The sequence below is a fragment of the Pyrenophora tritici-repentis genome, chromosome 1 (assembly GCF_003171515.1).
Source record: "Pyrenophora tritici-repentis strain M4 chromosome 1, whole genome shotgun sequence".
Lineage (NCBI taxonomy): Eukaryota > Fungi > Ascomycota > Dothideomycetes > Pleosporales > Pleosporaceae > Pyrenophora > Pyrenophora tritici-repentis.
This window is the reverse complement of record NC_089390.1, coordinates 3,795,273-3,817,121: the sequence shown is the minus strand read 5'-3', so window position 1 is coordinate 3,817,121 and position 21,849 is coordinate 3,795,273. Positions and strand designations below refer to the sequence as shown.

At 52.5% G+C, this 21,849-nt stretch overlaps 7 protein-coding genes across 7 annotated transcripts; 4 read left to right on the top strand and 3 right to left on the bottom strand.

Annotated features, from left to right (window-relative positions):
* Positions 1-262: 262 nt before the first annotated feature.
* Positions 263-7,174, top strand: PtrM4_015080 (Tho2 multi-domain protein; the record flags this gene model as incomplete). The annotated part of the gene is made up of 4 exons (XM_066103165.1): positions 263-1,556; positions 1,602-4,678; positions 4,728-4,864; positions 4,921-7,174. The coding sequence occupies 4 exons, from the start codon at positions 263-265 to the stop codon at positions 7,172-7,174; spliced, it is 6,762 nt and encodes a 2,253-aa protein (XP_065965367.1).
* A 1,864-nt stretch (positions 7,175-9,038) lies between these two features.
* On the top strand, positions 9,039-10,538 carry PtrM4_015070 (BetA, Choline dehydrogenase and related flavoprotein; the record flags this gene model as incomplete). Its single annotated transcript, XM_001931418.2, has 1 exon — positions 9,039-10,538. One exon carries the CDS (start codon positions 9,039-9,041, stop codon positions 10,536-10,538), a length of 1,500 nt encoding a protein of 499 aa, XP_001931453.2.
* Positions 10,539-11,108: 570 nt separating this feature from the next.
* PtrM4_015060 (DUF2423 multi-domain protein) lies at positions 11,109-11,791 on the bottom strand (the record flags this gene model as incomplete). The annotated part of the gene is made up of 3 exons (XM_001931417.2): positions 11,109-11,308; positions 11,530-11,574; positions 11,623-11,791. The coding sequence occupies 3 exons, from the start codon at positions 11,789-11,791 to the stop codon at positions 11,109-11,111; spliced, it is 414 nt and encodes a 137-aa protein (XP_001931452.1).
* Positions 11,792-12,389: 598 nt separating this feature from the next.
* On the top strand, positions 12,390-14,344 carry PtrM4_015050 (PINIT multi-domain protein; the record flags this gene model as incomplete). The annotated part of the gene is made up of 6 exons (XM_066103164.1): positions 12,390-12,534; positions 12,609-12,842; positions 12,895-13,301; positions 13,356-13,461; positions 13,509-13,819; positions 13,889-14,344. 6 exons carry the CDS (start codon positions 12,390-12,392, stop codon positions 14,342-14,344), a joined length of 1,659 nt encoding a protein of 552 aa, XP_065965366.1.
* Positions 14,345-14,584: 240 nt separating this feature from the next.
* On the bottom strand, positions 14,585-15,373 carry PtrM4_015040 (uncharacterized protein; the record flags this gene model as incomplete). Its single annotated transcript, XM_066103163.1, has 3 exons — positions 14,585-14,637; positions 14,991-15,236; positions 15,289-15,373. 3 exons carry the CDS (start codon positions 15,371-15,373, stop codon positions 14,585-14,587), a joined length of 384 nt encoding a protein of 127 aa, XP_065965365.1.
* A 2,105-nt stretch (positions 15,374-17,478) lies between these two features.
* Positions 17,479-19,509, bottom strand: PtrM4_015030 (uncharacterized protein; the record flags this gene model as incomplete). Its single annotated transcript, XM_001931414.2, has 2 exons — positions 17,479-18,842; positions 18,891-19,509. The coding sequence occupies 2 exons, from the start codon at positions 19,507-19,509 to the stop codon at positions 17,479-17,481; spliced, it is 1,983 nt and encodes a 660-aa protein (XP_001931449.2).
* Positions 19,510-20,144: 635 nt separating this feature from the next.
* PtrM4_015020 (uncharacterized protein) lies at positions 20,145-21,839 on the top strand (the record flags this gene model as incomplete). The annotated part of the gene is made up of 2 exons (XM_066103162.1): positions 20,145-20,384; positions 20,463-21,839. 2 exons carry the CDS (start codon positions 20,145-20,147, stop codon positions 21,837-21,839), a joined length of 1,617 nt encoding a protein of 538 aa, XP_065965364.1.
* Between the last annotated feature and the right edge of the window lie 10 nt (positions 21,840-21,849).

Below are 21,849 nucleotides of genomic sequence, written 5' to 3'. Positions count from 1 at the left end.
CTCTCTGTCATAAGAGGGTACCATTATGGCTCCCCCGCCTAAGCGAAAGCGAAACGATCGCACCTACTCACAAGAAGACGAGCGCAATGGACGGCCGTCACCGCATCGCCCGCAAAGCCTAGGACTCGCGCATCAGCAGCAAAACAACAGCCCGCGCGGCGGCGGTGGTGGAGGCGGCAGGCGGCAGAGCAGAAACAGCGGACGCGGCGGCACATCCAGCGTACCTCAGAGTCCCAGCATGTCACATGCATCCCCGACAGCCATGTCTCCACCTGCAAACCCGTTCCCGACGACAAGGCCATCGCAACCAGCACCTTCTGCGCCCGCGCCCGCGCCTGTGACCGCGCCGCCAACCACACGACCCTCGACACCGTCTTCACCGCGCGACGTCCCCGGGAGCAATGAGTTTTTGACACCGGACCGCGTCGCTCACTGGAATGGCGAAGCACGCGACGCTGTAGTGAAGGCTGCCATATCCGCCCAGGCAGACGGCGATGCGCTCACGCTTGCAGTCATCTTTCACGAGATTATCGAAGCGTCCATGCACTGCCTATTGGATGCTGGCGAGTTGGGTTCGATAGTCCGCGACATCGTCTCTGCTCCTTCAAACGAGCTAGTCGACCCCGTATCGACGTTCCTCGACACGCTGGGTTCGCTCACACAAGATGAGGGCAAACAAGCTCTTGTACGTCAGATGCTTGTTGCGACCGACATCGACTTGTCGCGCATGCGCTCCGAGCTGGAAAATGATCTCCTCAAGTCCCTGGGCCTAGTCCGCGACAGCTTCAGCAAGATGGCAGTCCGGAAGGCAACGCATGCTCTGTATCGACAGTCCAACTACAACCTGCTGCGCGAAGAGAGCGAAGGCTACTCCAAGCTCATGACTGAGTACTTTACCACAGTAAACAGCGAACCGCCTACACAGGAAGTCGTGAGCGAGACTTACCAGCGAGTGAACGCACTTATCGGCGCATTCGATCTGGACATTGGCAGAGTCCTCGATGTGACACTGGATGTGTTTGCCAGCCTTCTGGTCAAGCACGGCAAGTTCTTCGTGAAAATGCTACGGACGAGCGCCTGGTGGCCTCAATTACGCGGCTTTGACGGCATTGAGTGGGAAGAACCCGAGGTACCGACCCTGCCCCAGTGGGCACAACCAGACTCGAAGCAATGGTACTATTCCGAAGAAGAGAAGGAAGAGCAACTACGCTTACGGGAATCGCGAGATCGGAAATTCTGGCAACGAGTCGGCGAGCTGGGTGACCGGGCTGGCATACAGGCCTTTTTCGAGCTTGGCGCACGTCGCATCACTACCAACAAACGACAACCGGACCAGACACTACCTGCTGAGGGTGCTCCGCTATCCAAACAACAGGCTGCTCGGAAGTGGGCTGATGAATGGATGGAGCAGACCAAGACCCTGCCCCCTCCCGGCAACGACATCGCAGCTCAACTGCTTGGCTTCAAGCTTCAGTTTTATGCCTCAGACAGTCGCGATGCTGGGGACAACCTCCCCGAGAACCTCATGTATCTGATCGCACTCTTGATCAAGATTGGTTTCATCTCCATCCTAGATCTATATCCACATCTATATCCATTAGAGGAGGATATGCCTGCGCACAAGGAGAAACTCTTCAAAGCCAAGAGGCAAAAGGAGGAACAGGAAGGAGGAGCGGTTCTCAATGCGCTTACCATGGCTGGTGCATTGCCTGACGATACACCCGGCCAACCAGCTGTTTCCCGCCTCAGGGATGCCGAGAGTAGACCAAAGTCGGACAGCGGGCGAAATACGCCTGCTAAACCCGACGAGTCCGGCGACAAGACCAAGGATTTACCTGAAGCTAGAGACCAAAAGTACACGCTGTTGAAGAGTCTGCTATGTATTGGTGCACTCCCCGAAGCATTGTTCATTCTTGGACGTCATCCGTGGTTTCTCGAAGTGTACCCTGAGCTGCTGGACCTCATCTTCCGACTCGCACACCACTCTTTGAGCAAGGTCTACGAAGCCACCAAACCCACTTCGGCTGAGCGTCCTTTTATAGCTACCAAGGGAGCCGGTGTCCGCGGACCCTCAAAACCAACCGACTTCGTCCCCCGACGGCCTCTTCGATGGGCGAAAGCAGATACAAAGGATATGGATGGTGGAATCGACTACAAGTTCTATTGGGAGGATTGGGTAGACAATGTTCCCGTATGCCAAGAGGTGGACGACGTAATGAAGCTCTGCTCCACTCTTCTAGGCTTGGTAGGGGCAGAGTGTGGCAAGGATGTCGTGCTCCTGACCAAAATTGTACGCATTGGCAAAAAGAGCTTGGCTGACGATCCCTCGGACGCAAATCGAAAGCGATGGATCAACTTTTCGACAACCTTTATAGCACCCGCCATCACCTTCACTGGTCGGAATCCTGCCGTCATCAATGAAGTGTGGGATCTATTTAAGAGTTTCGACACCGCAACCCGATATACCATCTACCAGCAGTGGTTCAGCGGAATGCTCAAACCAGCGGTTAAGACGGCTTTTCAGAAAATCCAGGTCGAGACCAGGCAGACGCTGAGCCGAATTTCTGCAACTAATACCAAGGATTACGGCCGTAAAATTGCAAAGATCTCACACGCCAGCCCCGGGATAGTCTTTGAGAGAACGGTCAAACAACTCGTCAATTATCCCAACATGATCAACGTCTTGGTGGAGTGCAGTCGATACCTTACCCTGCTTGGATACGACGTCTTGACATGGACCTTGGTTACTTACCTTCGGAACCCTAACAAAGGCTCACAACAAGACGACGGTATGCTTTCTGCGCCATGGCTCAAGAACATTGCCACCTTTGTTGGTAGAGTCTACGCAGAATACCGCCTGATGGACGCAACACCAGTCCTGCAACTGATCGCGCATCAACTTCTGTGCTCAGAAGGCGAGCTTTATATGCTGGATGTCCTTGAGCAGATGGTCAAGTCCATGGGTGGTATCAGCTTCAGTGGGTCTGTGTCTGAGTCCATGAACCTGGCGCTCAGTGGCGGACCTCAACTCCGCACCTTTATCCTGTCTCATCGTCTGGCCGACGATCGTCACAAAGCTGGCGTACCAGCAAGACGTCTTATCAAGTGGCTAAAAGAGACGGGCCTGGGTCCTCAGATACTAATCGCCCTGGCACAACACGTTGAGGCTTATGTTCACCGTGAAGACCAACAGGAAGTGCCCGACAAGCCTGTGCTCTTCAACGTTGACAAGCTACGCTCCAACCTGCTTCACTTTTTGGAACTTCTTCGCGCGTACATCTCTGTGGATGAATTTGACACCATCTTTCCTTCGCTGATCGAAATGATGGCGGAGTTCCACGTTGAACCGGATGTCGCCTTCACCATTGCTCGTGCGAGCATAGCAACCAAAGCTAGCGCATTTCGAGCTGCGCAGCGCACGAAGCTCATTACCGACAATGAGACGAACGGCGACACATCCATGAGTGGTGTTGGGAACTCGTCACTTACGAATGGAACCGGCGCCACGGATGCCAAGACCACGAAAGCTGCTGAAGATGTGGAGATGAAAGACTCGGCCCCATCTACAGATGCTGTTATAGGGGAAGGAGATGCAGCCGCATCTACCGTCGCGCGAGAGGAAAAGCCCGATGTCCCCAACCTTGAGATCGAGAAACTGGCGACCCAACTCAAACAGCACATGCCTGACACCTTCGGCCAGCATCCGTGCCTGTCTTTCTACATCACTTTCTGGCAATTATATCTACGCGATGTCGACATTGACGGAATCAACCAACAATACAAGGAGACCATCGCATACCTTGAGCGGCGAATTCCAGCTCCTCCGCCCGAGCGACGTGGAGGTTACAGACCTAACGTGCCTAAACCTGATACAGCTGAAGTTCGCAACGCCAAAGCCGATATTGCTCAACTTCGTGAAGAACAGCAAGTCTTCATCACAGCGAAAGCTGCCACGCAAGACAGCTTACGAGCTGAACTTGGACGATGGTTTGACGGCGTTCCTATGATCGGACCACAGTGCGACGCCTTGCACAATGCCTTGCTTCAAGACTGCTTTATTCCTCGCAGCCGCATGTCACTGGAAGATGCGCAATATGCGTCTTCCATGCTCATGTTTATGCACAGCTCAGGAGTACCTGGATTCCGCATGAGCAGACTACTAGACGTTCTCTTCAATTCCAACAAGCTTATGGCTATGATAAGTATGTTCACAGAAGGGGAGGCTTCGTCCTTTGGCAGATTCCTGAGCGATATACTGCGCGAACTGCAAATCTGGCACGCCAACAAGAATGACGCTTACGTGAAGAACGCACATGGTCCAGAACAGAACCTGCCCGGCTTTGGAAGAAGCTACAACACAGAGCGGAACGCGACCACGTTCTTCCCTTACGAGCAGTTCTGTATGGTCTTGTTCAAGTGGCACAAAGCCCTAACAACCGCGCTCAAGGCATGCTTGGAGAGTGGCAGTTATATGCAGATGCGCAACGCTATCAATGTTTTGCATGCTCTGGGCGGTACCTTCCCCAAGGTCGTAACTCTAGGCACGGAGCTCAAACAGACAATTCAGGCTTTGGAGGAGACCGAGGAGAGAGAGGATCTCAAGAAGGCACTGCAATCTATACTAGGACCAGTCACGAAAGGGGAGAAGTCATGGCTAGAAGAGCATGTATTCCGCAACGTAAGTTGATCGATTCCACTGGACACAGCAACATATTAATCCGCCATAGACAACGGCGCCACCACCTGCGCCCGGAAGCACGACCAATGCAAGCGATAAAGCTGCTCCAGAGAAGGGCAAGACGCCGCAGCCGCACGATTCAAAACCCAATGCGACTGCACTGACCTCTAATCCGAAATCTGAACCGTAAGTGACCCAGACCCGACGACACTTTGAACAGGAAACTGATCGGTACCTTCCAGTAATGGGACCCAGCGTACTCCGGCACGAGACGATAACGGGTCGAAGCGCGGTGTTCCTAATCCTGCAACCCCTGTTCCTCTAAGAGATAGAGAACCCGTCCAGTCTTCAAGACTTTCTGAAGCTAGGCCATCGACTCCCTCACAGCAGGAGAATGGTGTCGGTAGATCCACGTCCAAACCAGGCCCACCGATGCATCCGTCTTCTGTGCCACCACGCCCGGATAGTAGAAACACACCAACCCAGCCCACTTCAGTCGGCAGGCCATCGCACGCTCTACCGTCGCGACCGGACACGCAACCGTCAAGAACGCGACAGCCCGAGCGACCTCTTACTGAGCGACCTCTTACTGAGCGACCTCTCGAAGGTGGACACAGTCGCTATGATAATAGAGGTCACCCGGCCGAGTATGGGCGACTAGATCGTTCCGGAGATCCTGCACGCCAGCGTGAAGCATCGCCCGGCCGACGTGCGCGACTGCCTGGTGGCAGAACTCCTGAAAGGATGCCTGCAGGTGCCGATCACCGCGAATGGTCTGGAAGAGAAAGGGATTATGAAGATCGCGCTCTACGACCAATGCCGCGGGACACGCGAGCACCGCCAGTACGACCACCACCTACTTGGGACCCACGTGACGCTAGAGACCCGCGTGACTCCAGGGACCCACGAGATCTCAGGGACCAACGCGAACGTTCTGAGCCTCGAGGCCATGCTCCGCTTCCGATAATGGACGCCCGGCGCATGCCGTCCAACTCATCGCTGGCCAATGAATATCGGCGAGATGGACCGCCACCGAACGCTTCTTATGGCTCAGAACAAAGCGACAGACATTCGCGAGCACCTCCAGCGCCAATTCCAGCCAAGGAAGAACCTACAGTCAACCCTGCACGCGCTGCGTTGATCAATCAAGTCGAGCATGGGAGACATGAACCGCCAAGGTCTGACCGTGACAACCGTCGTGAGAGAGAACCTCGTCTGAACTCGCCTCGTCATGGCGAGGATAGGCGTGGTGAGGATCGTCGAGTTGATGAGCGCCCACCTAGTTATCATGGGCGAAGTGATGTGCCACGTGAAGTTCGAGACGAGCGCCCCATCCCTCCATCTGGAAACCGAGACCGTCGGGAGGAACCAGCAGCAAGCGCACCTACAGGACCCCGCAGTGGACGCAATGAATCTTCATCTTCTCGCGCATCCCGGGAGATGTTCCAACCCGCATCCGGTCCACGGTCATCCGGTCACCAGGTTCAGGATCCCAACTACGGGCGATTGAATCAGCCTTCTGAGCCGGCACCACCATCCGGCCCACGTAGCGATAGGCCGCATTCACAACCTCAGCCTCCTACACCCACTGCACCTACCGGGCCCGCAGCCTCATTACCCGCAGGTATCCATCCTAGCAGGCTGGTGAACATTGAGGGCAGACCACCCAGCGGACCACCACTCCAGACGAATATACCCAATGCTCCAAGCGGCCCGCGGGGCTCTAACAGGGCACCTCAAGGTCCTATTCCATCTTCTCCTGGTGGTCGGGGGCCACCCACAGGACCTGCCGCTGCCGACCGTGGATCAAGGAACGCTGGGAACCCTCTACGAGCTATCAATAATGTCTTGACTGGGAATGCGCCCGCCGACCGATCAAGTGAGCGCATTGCACCTCCTCCCAACCCTCCGGTGCGCGGTCGGGGTGCAAGCCGAGCTAACGGTCCTGTGGAAGGCTCAGGCGGTATGCCAAGCCCCATGCCACCGCCAGCGCACGCATCAACACCCAACCGTGTTGAAAACCAACATCCTAGGAGCAGTCGAAACGACGATATCCCAAGCAGGCCAGATGGCATCCCCTTGGAGGAAGGTCGCTCCGAGTCGCGCAGCCATAGGGACAGCAGACGCAGCGAGCGGTCAGGACGTGAGCGATCGTCACCTGAACGATCTGAGCGCCGCCCAGACGAGCGAAGCAGCCGCACTGCCCCTTCTGATCGGCCTGAGGGTGAACGCGGAGGAAGAGAAAAGCGCGGTGGCGATAGGGAAACCAGCCGGCGAGACCGTGAACGAGAAGGCGAATCGCGCTCGGCGCGTGAACCACGGGAGAGCAGTAGACGCGAACGCGGTACGCGAGAGGATGGTGGACGGACCTCTGGCCGAGAAGACCGTGACAGGAGGAGTCGAGGCGGCGGTGGAAGCAGCGGTGTAGACGATGGTCGCAAACGTGGCCGCGATCCACAAGACCAGGCCCATGGCGATGTTAAGAGGAGGCGCTGATTGATCAACGGGTCTATGCACATGGATATGGTTGGCATACGGTCCCAAGCAAGCAAGAGTAGGAGGCGTTTTTTCAACTAACATCATCAAGAACGAAAGTAAACACACCTCCCAACCAGCCTTCTCTCGTCCGAAGATAATGACGTCTTCCTTTCAATTCTTTCCACTTTCTTATCTCCTTTTCTTGCTTTATCCTTTTAACAAATTTGTACGTCATGAATCATTCTTTCCCACCTCTTCCTTTCCATCGGAAAAGAATATGGGATTAAACCAGGGGTTGTTCTTGCATTGCGGATGGCGTTGGTGTTTTGTTCTTGTAATATCGCTGTTTTTGGCTGACTGGCCCTTGTTGGTCGAGAGACACAAGGGCAGAGAGGAGGATTTTTACGATACCCCCATCCCACCCTACGTCTCTCACTCCTTAGTGAGTGAGGAAAGAGAACCGACATGTTCGGTCTCTTGATGTTTTTCGTTTAGCGACGACACGACAACCAAAAAAAAAGTCTGGAATTAATTGAGATTGCATTTTTGGGAGTTTCGTGGGGTAGTAGGACATGGGGGTTTGGACTGTATTATTATTATGATGGGTGGGGATGGGTTGGTGAAGGTATCCTGCCTATAGTGTGGTATCGACGTGGTGAAATGCGAATGAGAAGGAGAATGGCGGAATGTATGTGTGACTCTGCTCTATTGACTGAACTCTCTTGTTTTGGACCTTCTCTCTTCGCTCACCGCTTTTATCCTATTATCTCGGCCCCATCTGCATCCAACATCTTCGCTATCTAATCCATTCACAAAATACGATGTTACCTGAACCGTACCATCAGACACAAGCCAACCGCAATCCAATGTCATTGAAAACCTCCGGGTCAACCATCTTATATATACCGCGATCATCAACTTGCGCGAAATCAAGCAAATACGATGATACCTAGCAACAGTTTAGCCGCCAAATCTCCCACTCTACTCCTACCAGGGTCAACACGAAAGCCAAGCCGCTTCTGCTCCCCGCTCCTCGGGTTCAAGACGTACATCGGCAGTTAACGCACACCGGATAACGCCCTTCCCTCTCCGCCAGAATCTGCAGCTTACGCCTACTTCCTTCCAACGTGCCGTTGTCAGATATCAGCCTATAACTAAACTATTAGGCATGTAAAGCAGACGCGGAAGGAGCGTTCCGAGGACGTGGTTCACCCGATGTGCGTTCTCACGACTGTGCCGCACGGTCGTAGATGTGGAGGATGCGTATCCCTGATTTTTAGTATGTGGTATGGGGGTTTTAATCTGTTAAGTGCAGGAGAGCCGAGAATATGTGTTGTACATGCAAGGTGTTGTGGGTATGGGTACGGGTATGGGTATTGGTATAAGAAGTTGGCTAGAGCTCCCATGCGTGGTGTGCGTTCCTGATGGGAGGGGAGCAAGAGAAGTGAGTATCAAGACTACAAGTATGAGCTTTTTGCGGTTTTTCGTTGGTGTTTTAACGGTGACGACGTATGTGTCTGCAATACACATTATAACACTACCACCTAAACCAACCTATGATTATGTTATCGTTGGGGGAGGTACATCAGGTCTTACCGTTGCAAACAGGTTGACTGAGAATGGGAAACGTGAGGTCCCATCCTCCCCCTTTACCATCCCATACACATCTAACCTACTCTCTAACAATCCAACAGACACCGTCCTAGTAATAGAATACGGCCCCCTCTCCCCTTCCCCTAGCATCCTCCTCCCCCACGACTCCCACATCTCCCAACCCTCTCGCCTCTACAACATAACCTCCGTCCCCAACCCCAGCCTCAACAACGCCACAACCCGCGTCTCGGTCAACGCCCTCGTCGGCGGCGGCAGTGCCGTAAATGGCATGACCTTTGACCGCGGCAGCGCCGCCGACTACGACGCGTGGACCGCCCTCGGCAACTCAAACTGGACCTTTAACTCGCTCCTCCCGTATTTCCGCAAAAGCGTAACATTCACGCCGCCCAGCGCGGCGGTTGCCGAAAAATATAATTACACATGGGATGTGGATGCTGCGTATGGTGAGAAGGGCGAGGTGCAGGTGAGTTTTCCGCCATACCAGTTTCCGGGGCAGCAGCCGGTGTGGGAAGCGTTCAAGGAGATGGGGGTTGAGAAGCCGAAAGAGGCAGCGGGAGGAAGGGCCATGGGCGCGATTATCATGCCCAGTGCGTTGGATCCAGTGAAAAGGACGAGGAGTTATGCTACGACGGTGCATTATGAACCGTATGCGCAGAGGAAGAATTATGTGTTGTTGACGGGGTGGCGAGGGATGGAGATTCTGTTCAAAGAAGGGGGTACGGACTTGGAGGTCGAAGGCGTGCAAGTCAAGAGTAGGGAGACAGGAGAGAGTGTTGTAGTGAGGGCGAGGAAGGAGGTCATTATTGCCACTGGAGCAATCTGGACACCGTGGCTACTCCAGCGATCCGGTCTTGGACCAAAGAGTATCCTGGAAAAGGCCGGTATACCACTAAAACAACACCTCCAAGGTGTAGGAGCCAACTACGCCGACCACGCCTTCGGTGGTGGCGTCTGGAATTACACCCTCAATCCCTTCACCCCGGCGCAACAAGACCTCCTCACAAACGCCACTTTCTACGCCCAAGCAGAGAAGGAATACAAAAATTCCCGCACCGGACCCCTTACAGTCGCCCGTGGGAACCAAGCCGCTTTCCTCCCTTTACGAACCGTAGACCCAGAGAATTGGGCAACCCTCGTCTCTGAAATCTCCTCACAGGACCCAACACCCTACCTCCCAGACTACTACGACAGCACCCTCCATGCGGGCTTCAAGGTGCTTCGGAACCTCACTGCTTCCTACCTCGCCCGTTTCGACGCCGCAACCTACGAATTTCCATTCTCCGCCGGCCCCCTAAGATTCGCAGTCTTGATGCGACCGCTTAGCCGAGGCACCGTGGGCATAATCACCACCGATCCCGCCAACCAGCCAGTCCTAGATTTCCGCACCTTGTCAAACCCCCTAGATGTCAAAACCGCCATTGCCGGTTTACGCTTCATGCGCCGCTTCCACGCCTTGCCCGCTTTCGCCCACGTGGGTGCCGTGGAAGTAGCACCGGGGTTAAACGTCACCAGTGACTCTGAACTAGAGGCTTATCTAAGAAGAGCTTTTACGCCTACGTTTGCGCATCCGTCGGGGACGGCGGCTATGTTACCGAGGGGGCTGGGGGGTGTGGTGGGGCCTGATTTGAGGGTGCATGGGGTAAAGGGGTTGAGCGTGGTGGATGCGAGTGTGATTCCGTGGTTGCCGGCCAGTCATATATGTACGACGGTTTATGCGGTGGCTGAGAATGCAGCGGATTTGATCAAGGGGAGGGCGGGGTGGGAATAGGGTGGTTTGTGTGTATAGTCTTTAATGTTGAGGTATTGTGGTTCGTCATGTGACTATGGACGTTTGTAGCTATGTAGTGAGGGACTGATGGTATGTGGCATAGGGAAGGAGCTATGTGAGATTGAGGAAGGCGCAATATGTGGCAGTGACTATGTGCCATGCCACGAGTCACCTGGATGCCTGCTCCACTTCAACATTCCCGAATCAAAGTATGAGTTTAGAAGAAAGGAAGAGGCGTAAACATGCAATTATAAGTGGAGTAGGGAGCAAGAAGTGAGAGTGAACTTTGAGTCAATCAGGTGACTCGTGTCTTTGGATTGGTTTTCCATAGACATGAATATACGCTGTTCAAGGATACACAGACTATATGTAAACACGAATCGAATGCATGACGTGTGGTATGTGATGATTACACGTGTACATGTAAATGGATTCTCAGATTTTAGCTCAAAACAGACATGTCCGTGGACGTGGTATCTCTACAAAAGATGAAACCTTTTACCGAAAAGCTAAATATTTTAAACGCCAGAAAATGCTATCCATCAACGCCAATAACGTGGACATTGTAAATCATGATCGTCGTTTGCCAATGCGACCGCCACTACGACCACCGGTAAAAGGCTTGAGGGCGCCCTTGCCACGCGAGGCAGGAAAAGAAACCTTGTTCTGGGGCTTGCGACGAAGTTGTTTGCGCGACTGACTCTTGTCCTTGTTCTTGCGCGAGTTCTTGGCCTCAGAGGAGGTGGTGGTGGCACCGTCGACGTCCATATCTACCAAGACACAGTTAGCCCTTGAGTCTTACTCAGCCAGTGCGGAGGAAGCGGGTCAAAGGCAAACTTGAGGTCGCCATTGTCGGTGAAGCCAACAATGTCGGAACACAGGCCCAAGTGGAAACACAGATTCCTGAGGTCACAGTCCTGTGCAGAGTCGAGATGGGTGTGGGAGGAATCGGACAGGGAGCGCGGTATTGGGGCAGTGAGAATAGACGAACCTTTGGGCAAGTCCTCCTCCTTGGATGCGTCGTCGGTGGTGTTGGCTGAGGGAGTTAGCAGGTGTGTGGATGAAGGGTATGCGATTGACATACTGTCTTGGGTGGTGTCCATTTGCGTCTTTTCAGGCTTGGGTTGCTGAATCGTCTCGAGAAGTTTGGCGTGCAGACGCTCAGCGCGAGCGGCTTCGACAGGGCCGAAGACTCGAGCGCGAAGCTTTGTGCGGTTCGCCTTTTTGCTACTTGCTCGTGCGCCTTTGGCCATTTTGGTGTCTTTGAATGAAATTTGGGGGTTTGTGGTGTTTTGGGGAGGATGTCGGAAAAATGTCGTGTAGTTGGGCCAAGCTCAGCGTTCGGCATAAGTGGGGAAAAGATGGAGGAATTTTGGTGGCGACAAAGCCGTGCCCGGCCCGTGCCCAAGTCGCGTTCTTCGCCTAGTGACGCTCGCTGAGGTTCGGAAACGCAGCTGGAGATGCGCTCGCCGCGAGAGCCGCCGGCAACGTCGACGGCGATATAACCCAAAGAAATCACTTCCAGGCGTTTGCTCCTACATCCGCTTTCCCGCACCTGCGCTGCGCTGCGCTGTGCTGTGTGCCGTCTATCGTCGCCGATATCTGGGGGCAGTCGCAACCGACGTCCAACGAGTCGACGACCAACGAGAAGCCTCTGGCACATATCTCCCCTTCACTGACTTAGTCACTCCCCCTCTACGTCGCTACAGAAGAGACGGTCCACGAAAACTGAGCCCCAAATGCCTTCGCGAGCAAGTCCTTCCCGGTAGCGCTTCACTCCCACCCTGCATCTGTGTCTGCACCTTTCCTCCACCTTAGCCAGCCCTCTCAACCGCGACGGCACCACCCACCATGGCCTCGAGTCTACAGCAAATGGCTGCTGATATATCCGAGCGCTCCAAGACGCTGATTAACAACGACCTGAAGAAGATCCTCAAGGAGGAGGGCAGCTCGCAGACAGGCAACAAGGCTGCATTGCAAGCTCGCGTCATAGGCCGTACGTGTTTCTGCTTCCCGTCCTGCTGCCGGGGCGCGTGGCCGCCGGTACACCTGCTGATTCACCTTCACCAGTCATCTCCAATGCCCTCGCCAAAAGCGACGCCGAGCAATTGCGACGCCTGCAATATCGTGTCCAACACCGTGGAGAAGCGCCTCCGCCAGCCACCAGCAGCCCCGTAGCGCCTCCCTACACCCAGCCTGCCCCGCCCATTCCAAACGGCTACGGCATGGCCAACGGATACCAGGCCAACGGCGCTGCCCGGCCATACCTGCCATATGGGCGTGACCAGCCTTCAGTACCGCCTCGTATGTCTTCGTCATCTTGACCATGCAACCACCCCAATACTGACTGCGCTAGCGCCTATGACCTTTTTCAAAGACTCCCCATTCTTCGTTATCCGCGATCTGGTTCTAGGCGGTATGACTCTAGAAGCATCCCCAAGCCACCGCAACCATCTCACTAAATCCCTCAATCTCAACGAGGGCGTATGCAGGCGCTTAAAGGACGAGTCATCTATGCGACTATTGCTCTTCTCTGCCATCGAACAACCACTTGCTCCTTATACCCGTCTAGATATTTCTTTCCCATCCCAGATTGAGGTCAAGGTGAATGAAGAAGAAGTAAAGGCCAACTACAAAGGCTTGAAGAACAAACCGGGCTCCACGCGTCCAGTTGACATCACCGACTTTGTGCGTACAAAGATCGCCAATCAGCGCAATACTGTTCACATCACCTATGCCCTGACGCAAAAGGCACGTCCAGAGGTTTCCTATCCCCCCCTGATCCCTGACGCCTGACTCGAGCTGACTGAAACGTAGAAGTACAACCTGTTCATTTATCTAGTGCAAAAGTATTCAATCGACGAGTTGACGCAGCGTATCAAGCAACGCAATGTCATAACCAGACAGTCTGTGCTGAGCGAGAGTACGATCATGCTTCTTACTTGATAGCCAGCATGCTAACATGATTAGTGTTGAAAAAGGCAAACGACCCCGACATCGAAGTAGGCTCATCTGTCATGTCACTGAAGGATCCAATCTCCACTCTGAGAATCGTCACGCCATGCAGGTCGACTGTGTGCACACACAACCAATGCTTTGATGCCGACTCCTTCCTGCAACTCCAGGAGCAAGCGCCAACATGGACATGTCCGATATGTAACAAGACTATATCTTACGAGGCTCTAGCTGTCGATCAATATGTGGAAGAGATTTTGAACAAGGCCCGGAACACCGACCAAGTCACCATCAAGCCAAGTGGCGAGTGGTCGACCGAGAAAGAAGTGAAACCCAGACAGAACCACCACCATCACGACGACGACGACGACGATAGCGAAGATGACCTTGTTGAGATCCCCGATTACCGCATTCAAGCCATCAAAAGCGAAGCTGCCCCCACCCCTACCTCAATCACCACGCCCCCGCTGCCTTCTCGCGAAGCGTCTACAGCCCCCCGTTCCGGCCAAAAGAGAACAGCAGAGGTGGTGGACTTGACGCTGAGCGATGACGATGAGCCGCCTAGGCCTACAAAAAAGGTAGCGTACACTACCCCTAATAGCATTCCTGATACATCACGTCGGTATCAGCTGCCTCCTCTTGGGACCCACCCTGCCACAAATAGTCGTCCACTGCCACCAGCCTACCATAATGGGTCTGCCAGCGTGCGCTCTGATTATCCCCGGCCCCCGTCTACACCGCCAGCACGGAATGGGTACATGTCATATCGGCCAGCACAGCCTGCTTCACGAGCAGCTTATCCCGGACAGGGTAGCGCCTCATACCCTACATATATTGACTCACCCCCTTGATTTGCATGTTTCGCGCATTTTTTGTATCTTTCATTCCTGTATGACTAGCGTTCTTCAGCTAACACCGCCCCCCGGCTTTGCAGAGGAAATCCAGATTTTGACGGAAGTAGTATGACAAAAATCTGTCCAAACCCCTCCCCCACACACCTACTCGATGAGGAAACCCCGATGGACTATAACCTTTTGCGTATAAAGTCTCGTACGGCAAAAGATCATTCGAAAGTGGAGTTTTCTCGCACCCTACAACATGTTTGCTTCTTCTTTCGTCTTCTTTTTCCGTTCGTTCGTGTAGTCTGATAATTTCGGAGATTTAGTGCGAGGCGTTTGGGCATGTGGGTGGTGTGTGGGAGCGATATATCATGATCAATCTATCTTGCTCATGGGACCGGCGTTATCATGGAGGTTTTGGGTGAGGGGGAAATTGATCGATACACACATACGTACGTAGCATGGTGCGTGCGTGAGTGCGCTCTCTTGTCGTGTAGCGTGTAGTGTGTAGCTATCGAGATGGTTGCTTTGCTTCTCCTGTGTGTGTGTTTGCGTGTAAGCGGACTCGTTCGATACAAACAAAGTGGATTTGGATGTGAATAGTGAAAGTAGGGAGCGGGGAGCGAAAAGAGAAAAGAGAAAATCGGGGGTTGGGGACATGTCGGGAGGGTCTCGTCGGCTGTAGTGGATGATTTGATGGCATTGGCGGTGGCGTAAAGGGCGCCAATCTCCCTCATCGCCTTGTTGTGGTCATCTTCTAGTGCCGCTATGCGGAATTCGTGCTGATGTATGATTTCGAGGGCCTCAGCCCGCTCACTCTCGCGCACCGCCAGTTGCCTCTGGATCTCGCCACACACGGTATCTTCGAGAAGCTCTTTGAGCTCTTTCCCGCTCATGGATACTTCTTTATTTTGTTAGAAATGACTATACAAAGATGAATAACCTTGAATGCGTACCTGGGCCTTGCTTTTCGACTTTTCGGGATGACGCCGCAAGGCTGATCGCGATGCCCATGGCCAAGCCGAACAGGAACAAGCCCATGTCAAACATGAAGGCCAGGAGTCCGACGAGCGGCTCGTACGTGCTTTGGTAGTATGCGTCCGTTTCGATATGATGCTGAATTGGTAACCTGTGTGTTGAGTAGTTGGTGATGTTGTTGGCTGAAGCTGGAAGAGGGTTTGGAGCTGGGTGCAGTTGCCTAGCAAACAGATGGTGATTTCCTATTCTGTCTCCAGTACAATACTAAGTATTGACATATTCAGCGTCACTCATTGGCTACTTCCAGATTCCATGACAATAAGTGTATGGAAATAGCGTCCATTGCAGGTGCAGAACACATAATAAGATAAGATAACGCGGTGAATGGGGATTGTTGCAATAATTCAATTATTCAAATATTCAGAGGACGATCAGAGAAGTCGACATGGAGATAGCTTCAAATATTCACCTGAGATAGGCCTACCGATCCATTCTAAACCCAAATACAAGTTGTTATCAGACATATGAACTCTAAGGAAATCTCCACGAGGTATTGCAATGCTTACACACAACAGCCGTTATATACTTGCACACGTAAAAAAAAACTGATACTCCATAAGTTAGTACCCATGAATGCGTCTTCTCTTTGACAAGACTGGGCATTATTACGATAAAGACTCAGTACTCTAACGAAATCATACAGTCAATGCGCGAGCTGCGATCGCGCTGAAAAAATAAAAAACCCATCCATGGTACAACCAAGAAGGACGCAAATAAGCAATATTACTATGCGAAAAAAAGGGAATCCAGTATTTCTAAGTAGGGGGGTGTGAAGTTCGTGATGGCTCGCGCTAATGCAGGTCGCGGGTCCCGGCCCTCACAGTCCCGACCGGAAATCGGGCTCGGAATCGGAACGTTCTGATCCTTTAACAAAGCAGTGAATGCTAATTGCGTTCTACGGTTTATAGGACAGTAAGTTATGAATACGTGTGAGCTTCTAGTTGTGGGGTATCTAAGATGATCGAAGGCTGGTGGCTACCAGAACCATGTCACGGTTATTTGCTGTATGCTTACAAGTATCGCTTCTAGCATCAAGACTCGCGACTGCTTGAAATTAAAATACGCTTCTAGGGTTCCGGGGCCTTTGCAGTGCTATGATGAAGACGGTGTTTCTGGATATGGAAGTTTTCAGCTGGTTCCCAAAGCACAAATGTATAATTCGGACAAGATTTCTGGTTCCCCAACGGATTTTTTGGTAGATCAGGTAACTTAAGCGGCACGTCTCCACTTTTTCTGGTACACGAGCAAGCATCTATACCATGGTACCATAGAGTACAAGATGAATATATATATAATATTATTCGCGCACATGGAAAGATACCATCTCCAACATCTTAGTCTTAGCTTTACCTCTCTAACAACGTTCTATCTATATCAACATGTCGATTTGTGTCTTCACCGGAGTACTTTTGTACACAATCTCTTGTGCAACTGCACACTATTTGCACCAGAAGAAAGAGAAAGCGGAAGTGAATTTGAAGGAGGGTATCAATGAGAAGCTGCTTCAGTAGCTCATACACGAAATGAGCTGGCAAAAAGTGTATGCTTCCTATCGGCCACCGCAGTACGGAACTTTATCTTTCCGTGAGTCTAAACCGTGGAATACGCATCTGAAGGGATAGGGCTTACAAGATATATCCGCGTCTAGAAAACAAAAAAGAGAAAGATAAGAAGCTGTCCAATGTCTCAGTCAACCCCGGAGTACGCACTCGTCAAAGAAATCGCGTTCTCCCGGCACGCACGCTCAACTTCAACGTAACGAATCGCGCCAACCTACCCATCGCCCAAACTTTGCATGGAACAGATCAAACCTGCGCCTCCTCACTCCCAATTTCTCATGCCAGCATAATCCCAACACCCTCATAACGCATCACTTGTCCCAAACGCCTATTCCAAAATCTTCGCGGATCTGCCCTAGGAACAAGCATGCTCCTCAGAGTCGCAGCGGTTGGATTGCTTGGTAAAATCACTGCAACAGAGAGGGTAGCGTTTGGAATGGCAGAGTGGGAAACGTAGTTATTCTAATGCCAGAGTAGCACTTTCTATGGGCCACATTAATGATACAATATGTGCAAATGGAATAAGCCCAAGAGTAGGCCTAGAGTGAATCATCGGCGAACTCTATACCCAGGTTCCTTGAGAGGAGTGATATACCTTATCGACGGCGTGTCAAACAGCCTCACTCCCTGTTGTAGATACCTGCTATACCGTGCAGCCGTGACGTCGGGATTCCTACGGTCCCTGGTGGCGTGTTTTCGAAGAAGCGGGATAGGTTTGATGTCCATCTTTGGTGACTTATAACGATGAGTGAGACGATGGATGATTCTCTTAGTAAGGACCGATATTGTCGGCTTTGCCGGTCTAAGAGTTTTGACAACACGAATAGTGGGAGGAGGAGATTGATTGACGATGAATTTGTAGGCTCGTAATCTCGTACGCGGTTTGCTATCGTATGCCAGACTGGGCGCAAGCGTTGAACTTGGGGTTACTTCTCTATATTGTGGTTGAGAAGTGGTTTCATAGGAAGTTGGGGTTTCGGCATTCTCACCTTGGGGCCTGGAAAGTCGCCCAGAGCTCGTAGAAGGCGGCGAAGACAGTTCGTTTGGGTGCTCGGTTTCAGAAGCCGGCTCTGAGCCTGAGGGATCAGCGCTTGAAGCAGATTCATGACTTGGGGTAGTATCCGGCTCAGCTGAATCGTGCGCTTCTGACAAAGCCTCGAGCTTGGTAGATGTCGATACCATCGCTTTCTTAGCTGCTTGTTTCTCTCGTTGAGCTGCCTTTTGGGCTGCTTTTTTCGCTTTATCCAACAGCTTCTGTTGCTTCTTAGCAGCTTTGGTTTCAGCCTTATCGGCGTCTCTCCGGGACTTGTGCATGCGACGTCGCAAAACCTCATCCTCCAGCCGTATAAAGGAAGCCTTGTATTCCGGCACAATGTGCTGTTCTGAACCAGCTGAACTTGTTGTGCTATTCGACTGAGGGGTGAACATAGCCTGGGATTGAAGAATGGGCGGATCGTTGGTGAGAATTGTAGTGTTGGTTTGGGGGGCGGGTTTGGGGTCCGATGGAGGTGGCACCTTTTCGCGCATGGTTGTGTAGATAGTGCCTGTTACAGCAACACCACCGGTAGGTCCTTCGATCCATACATCATAGATGGCACCGTTGAACAATGTCTTTTTCTTGAAGCCACATATGCGCATCTCCTCGTCACAGTAAAGCGGGGAGAGATTGCGATACTCGATAGACTCGACAACTTGCATTCCCTCCGTCTCCTTGGCCACGTGGTGGTTGAAGACTTGCAGGAGCAGTACCAAAGACAAGGGGCCATGGACTAACAAATTACGATGGCCTTCGACTTTGCGGGCATAGTCAGGATCGAGATGGATGCGGTGAGCATTGAAGGTGAGGGCGGAGAAGCGGAACAGAAGGGTACGGTTGGGGGTAAGTGTATGCGCAAAGTTACGTTCACCAGGAGCTGTAGACAGTCAGTGAGCGGTGGTCAGGCAGGATCAACAATACGCACGAGTGAGATACTTGACATGAGCATTTCGCGCCTCGGCTGCAGCGACCTTCTTGAAGAAGACGAGGTTGCGCTCCTCTTTCAACAAGGCATGACCCCAGCCCTCGTCTTTACGGATTTGTTCTGCAAAATACCCTTGGACTCTCTCTAGACCCGTCGCCCTTCCTAACGAGCCATGCTCTTCTGTGTAGCTTTTCGCCAAGTGGTCGACACGGGCGAAGCGGCGTTCGACTGTGACAAAGATTTTGGCAGCATCACCCTCTCCCCGCAGCTCGACCTTTTTGATGCATTCTGTGCCCAACATGGGTGTATCCAATACGAAGCCAAGGGACTTGTCGAAATAAGCATCAGCCTTCACCTGAAGAGAGCCGCCTGCCCACATGCGTCGCACCCAGGGACCACCGGGGCTCTGCAATGCGTCGGTTCCATCGGGAAGCAGCTCGTTTGTGGCTATGGCTGCGTTGAACCAGATCAAGTGATGGCCAACAGGTATAACAGGTTTTTTATATCCAGGTGTAATACACGCTTCCTGAGGCAAGAAGCCCATAAGGGTTTGGCTGAGCCGGAACTCGTGTTGGTTGGTAATGTGATCAGGAAAATGCTTCACGTCTCGCTGCAGCATTTCGGCGCGCAGTTCCTGGAACCACGCCGGTTCGTCTGGACTTGTCGACGTGTACCATCGCAGTGGAATGTGTCGCCATTTCTTGCGATATGGCAATGTCAAGCCAATGCGTCGAGTACATGGCGTCCGAAGCAACATTGGGGGAAACTTCTGTGAGGCGTCGTGCGCCGTCAAATTCCGCGGCTCATCTTCCAGTCTTGGCTGCCGACTCTTAGTTGGTGACGTAGCTCATGTGATCCTACATATATGTATGCCCTCTCTGAACAACATTGACCAAGTGCCTTTTGACACACCAGTTGCGAGAATCATGACATATGGCTCTTTTCTAGTCAGAAACCTAGACGGACTGTCAAGACGAGACATGGTTCACTTTTACAGCCTGCATGTTATCCGAGGCTGCACCCTTCGCTCGGACCCGCCTGCTATTGTGGTTTTCGAAATACCTTGAGCCGCCTGGATCTGGTTAGCTTGGTGCCCAAGAACATCAACTCCCATAGTAATTTGTTAGTAAATTAATGCAGCAGCCGTTTCCCACCTCCAGAAGCCCATGAAGCTAGTCCTGTACTCTAAATCGTTCGTGTATAGCGTTTTGTTTGTGTGGAGCTTGTTGCGAGCTCAATCTAGCTGCTGTTGGGATGCCGCCCAAGCGCCAGCGTAAGCCGAAGCAGCCATTCGATCAAGGCGTTAACCCGTCCTCCCAGAAGCGTAGAGCGCCAGCAACTAGACAAAATCCTACCCATTTAACGCCTAAACGTGTCCGCCGTGAGGCGCTGCCGTCGCCTCCAGCGACTGCCCCGCCGCGCCGTCAAAGCCCGTTGTCCGAGCCTGAGCTGCAAGCCACCCAAACAGCTGCCTCCGCGCAAGCTGAAGATATCGTTGGCGAGGATGAGGATACTTTCGAGGATGGAGATGGCGATCCGCTGCCTGAGGATGAGGATGAGATCGCTGCTAAGGGCGCTGCCGGTAGTGTTGAGGATGAGGGAGAGCCAGCGTACCGACGTCAAGAAGGCACTCCATGGCTGCCTCGCTCATCGCAAGCGCTAGAGGATGAGGTTAATCCTGTACTGCGCGTTAGGTGGAGGGCTTGCCTTGGTGGTGATATGGAGAAACACTTTATTCCTGAAGCTGCCGATAGCGAGCACGGCGTACGGCTGTACTCGCTGCATTTCGACGACCTATGGCAGTGGGTAGATGACGTTGTTGCAGAATTACGGCCAAAAAGAGCGAAGATCTCATCTGTTTGCACTGTTGTTTACCCAGCTAAGCAGGCCAAACGCGAGCGCGCGATAAAGCGATTGCGGCGAGGTGTTGATGCAACGTGGAATAGCTTTCAGCGCCTTGTTGTAGAGGTTGATAACTATGTCAGCGAGCCAGTAAACGTCGATTTCGAGCTCATCTTGGCTGAAATTCCAGGGGAGCAGCAGCCGTTGCCAACGGTTGTCGACGGTCCTCGTCGACGCACCGCAACGGTGATTCAAGAGGAGGGGCTTGCTGGTGTAATAGCAGCTGAACAAGCAGGTAGCGGGCATGCTATTGCTATCCGGGATAGATGGCGCTGTACAGATACCCATTGCGAGAACTATCCTTATTGCTGCTGGATGGCGCCAACAGCGAGGCAGCCAGCGCGCTTCGAAGATCACCTCTTTGTCAACGGCAACATTATCTCCATGTGGGCAAGAGCAATTACAGCGAGAAGGGCAACGTACGATGAGCCATCTGATGATGTACGGCTTGCAATTTTGAGAGCAAAGGACCTGCGGGTGCATGAGAAAACGCGCAAGTTGCGGGCGGCTGGAGATGGCGACGATGATATCAAAAGCTTAACAAAACTGCTCATCGTTGGACAGCTTGAGCGGATGAACAGGCAACCTCAACAGGAGTCTAACTTGCAGGCAGCTGCACCAACGATAACAAGAGCTGAGGTATCTAGTGCATCTCAGTGGGCGCCTATCCGATATGATCATGAGCAGGAGATTAACGAGCATACTAGTAATTTCTTTAACTACCTTAAGTTAAAATTTCCTACAGTTGGAGAGGACATTAACGAGCTTTATAAGACTCTTGTTATTGACGGAGCTATGGATATCAACCTCTTGATGCAGCCATCTGGTGATATCTTGAAGTTGTGGACGCAGCATTTCAAGCAGCCTCCTGGCTGGTTTTTCACGCTACAAAACACTGCAAAAGAATGGCAAGCTGGGTACCAGGGTCTCACAGATCGTAACTGGAGACGAGTCGAACGTTGTAAGAAAAGAGAGGAGATTGCGCGCAAGAAATTGGTGGTTGAACCGTCTAGCAGTGTTGTGGAGGATGATGGCGAGAATGCTTGAAGCTTAGTGG